General features: G+C 42.6%; 1 protein-coding gene across 1 annotated transcript in view; it reads left to right on the forward strand.

The window, feature by feature from the left end:
- LOC101860415 (ankyrin repeat and KH domain-containing protein 1) overlaps positions 1-2,617 on the forward strand; it is a gene marked incomplete at its 5' end in the record, with an annotated part of 15,184 nt that extends 12,567 nt beyond the window's left edge. Inside the window, 3 exon segments of the mRNA XM_013083335.2 lie at positions 117-228; positions 1,104-1,238; positions 2,215-2,617. Coding sequence (XP_012938789.1) covers positions 117-228; positions 1,104-1,238; positions 2,215-2,446 — 479 coding nt within the window.
- Positions 2,618-2,834: the final 217 nt, after the last annotated feature.

Genomic DNA, 2,834 nt, shown 5'->3' on the forward strand with positions numbered 1-2,834 from the left:
GATGATGATGATGATGATGATGATGATGATGATGATGATGATGATGATGATGACGATGTGTGGAAGACAGTAGGGAATATGAATGCGAGAGCAATACTTTTCCCCATTTTAATCAGGCAATGAGGTGGAGAGTTCTGAGAATCAGTCCCCCTCCTGGAAAGAGTCCAGGCCGATGACAGCAGGAAGACTTCGATCTGGGGCAGCCAGTGGCTCTCGTAGACGGCCCAGGTGAGTGGAGGAGGGAGAGGGAGGAGTGATGGACGGAGGCAGGGGAGAAGAAAGAGGTGGCGAAAGAGAAGGGAGGGGTGGGAATGGACGGAGGAAGGGAAGAAGAAGAGGAAGGGGAGGGGGAGTAGTAGTTGAATGGGGTGGAGCTGGAGAAAGAGGGAAAGAAGAAGGAGGAAGGGGTGAAGACGAAAATAGGGAGGGGGAGAGAAATATGGGGGTGGTTGGAATGGATGGACGGGTGAAAGAAGAAAAGTGACGTAAAATAAGGGTGTGTGGAAGTGGATGAAGTTGAGGGATTGAAGAAATAAATGAGGGGGCGGGGTGGAAGTGGATATACAAAACAGACGAGAGGATCAAGCGGGAAGTTGGTTAACGGCAGGGGAGGAAATAATTTGAAAAATGAAAAAAAGAAAAGAAGGGAAAGAGGTGAAAGATACGAGGAAGAAATAGAAAAAAGCAGGATTGGGAGAAGGAGGAGAAGAAGAGGAAAAGAGGAAGGAGATAAAGGGGGGGACAGAGGGAGAAAAAAATGATGAGGGTTAAAGAAAAGAATGGGAAACATGACAGCCGAATGGCGATAAAAAATGGAGAGGGTGAGGGGATTGAAAGCATGTTAACGAAAAGCAGGGAAAATAGCAAAAAGTGGAGGAGAACGACAAAAATGTGGAGGATTAAAGAAAATAAAAGAATGAGTGAAAAGGATGACCGTCGAAGGGAGAACAAAGTAATAAATGGAGAGAGAGAGAGAGAGAGAGAGAGAGAGAGAGAGAGAGAGAGAGAGAGAGAGAGAGAGAGAGGGGAGGGGTCTGTTATGCGAAAAAAGAGAGAAAAAATCAGTTTGTTATAAGCTTTGCACTAATTGACCTTCCCAACAGCCGAATGTCAAGCATCGACTCGGACGGCTCGGTAGAGGGAACACTGGTGACCATACGGAACACTCCAAGCATCAACATCTTGTCCGAGGACAGCCTCGGGTTTCAGATACACTTTGGCATTACGGACATTATGGAGTGAGTGCAATGTCAAATTATGTTTTCTTGTGTTTGTATCAAATGTTTCCATATGTTGTTTGTTTCAAATAGTTCTACGTGCATGCGCCAAACTATGTTTCCCCCTGTTGGTGTCAAATATTTCCTTGTGTTTGTCACAAATGCTTTCTTGTGCTTTTGTCAAAAAAGTTTTTCTTTTTCCATAATATGTTTGTGGCCAATGTTTTCTCATATTTGCATCAGATATTTTCGTGTGTTTGTGTCAAAGTAATGTTTCCATGTGTGTGCACAAATGTTTCGATATATGTAATTGTGCCAGATTTTTTACTTCTGCTTGGATCAAATGTTTCACGTGCTTGTGACAAATATTTCTACGTGTTGGTATCATGTTTTCATGCCTTTGTTTCGAATATTTTCTTGCGTTTCCATCAATTGTTTTCGCGTGTTTGTGTCAAATGGCTTCTTGTGTTTGTATTAAATTCCAATCTCCGCACACGCTATTGTAAAATGTTTCTATGTACTTGTGGCAAATGTTTTCTTGTGTTTGTGTCACATTGCTCCACCCCTTTCGATACACTAAAACTATTCAAGAAATTGGACCCCTTTCGAAATTCGAACCATGTTCATCGAACCATAGCCTAGCATGATATACACTGAGCTAATGTACTAATGGCACACCCCTGGCATGTTTTAAGTTCTGGTCTCTCAGAAACGATACCGGCGTTTAGATAACACGCAGGAGACGGAGTTCGACTCCCACGTGGGGTGAAATATGTATCAAGTATCTCGTTTTTTCTGCTGGAATGCTATATCCCTCTTAAGCAGAGTTGGCCTCGACAGACAGGCTCTGATGCCTGCCCCCTAAATGATCTAAATTGTGTCGATGATGGTGTAAAAATACCGATGATAAAAAGAAAAATAAACTATCATTATTGACACTCATGTTTCCCTCCTGTTTCGCTGCGTAATGTTTCTACCCTATTTATTTCTATTTCAGCGAAGTCGACATAGAGACTGGGATGCTGGGTCTGAACAGAGGCGGTGGTGTTCATTTGTTGGGTCCGACTAACAGGTCTTTTGAGACGGTCAATGACGACAGTGACGATGACGACATCGATGATGATGAGGGGGACTCGGAGATTGACGACGACGACGATTGTGTGGACGGTCACTTCTATGGCGATGAGGCAGCTGAGGACGAGGAAGATGAAAACGAAGAGAATAAGTAGTCACAGGGAACAGTTAAAACTGAAGATTTATCTTCAAAATGAAGGCTTTTCTTTGAAGCTGGATTAGAAATCCTGAACGAAAAAAAGTTGTGAAAAGGGCAAAGTATACAATATTATGTTTGCAGCTAGCCTCTAGCCCTCCCTTCCCTCTCTCTCTATCTCTATCTCTCTCTCTCTCTCTCTCTCTCTCTCTCTCTCTCTCTCTCTCTCTCTCTCTCTCTCTATCTATCTATCTATCTATCTATCTATCTATCTATATATCTATCCATCGATCGATCTCTATACCTCTCTCTGTAAATCTTTCTATGTCTTTCTCTCTCTCTCTCTCTCTCTCTCTCTCTCTCTCTCTCTCTCTCTTTATATATATATATATATATATATATATATA

The sequence above is a fragment of the Aplysia californica genome, unplaced genomic scaffold (genome assembly GCF_000002075.1).
Source record: "Aplysia californica isolate F4 #8 unplaced genomic scaffold, AplCal3.0 scaffold00225, whole genome shotgun sequence".
NCBI classification, from domain to species: domain Eukaryota; kingdom Metazoa; phylum Mollusca; class Gastropoda; order Aplysiida; family Aplysiidae; genus Aplysia; species Aplysia californica.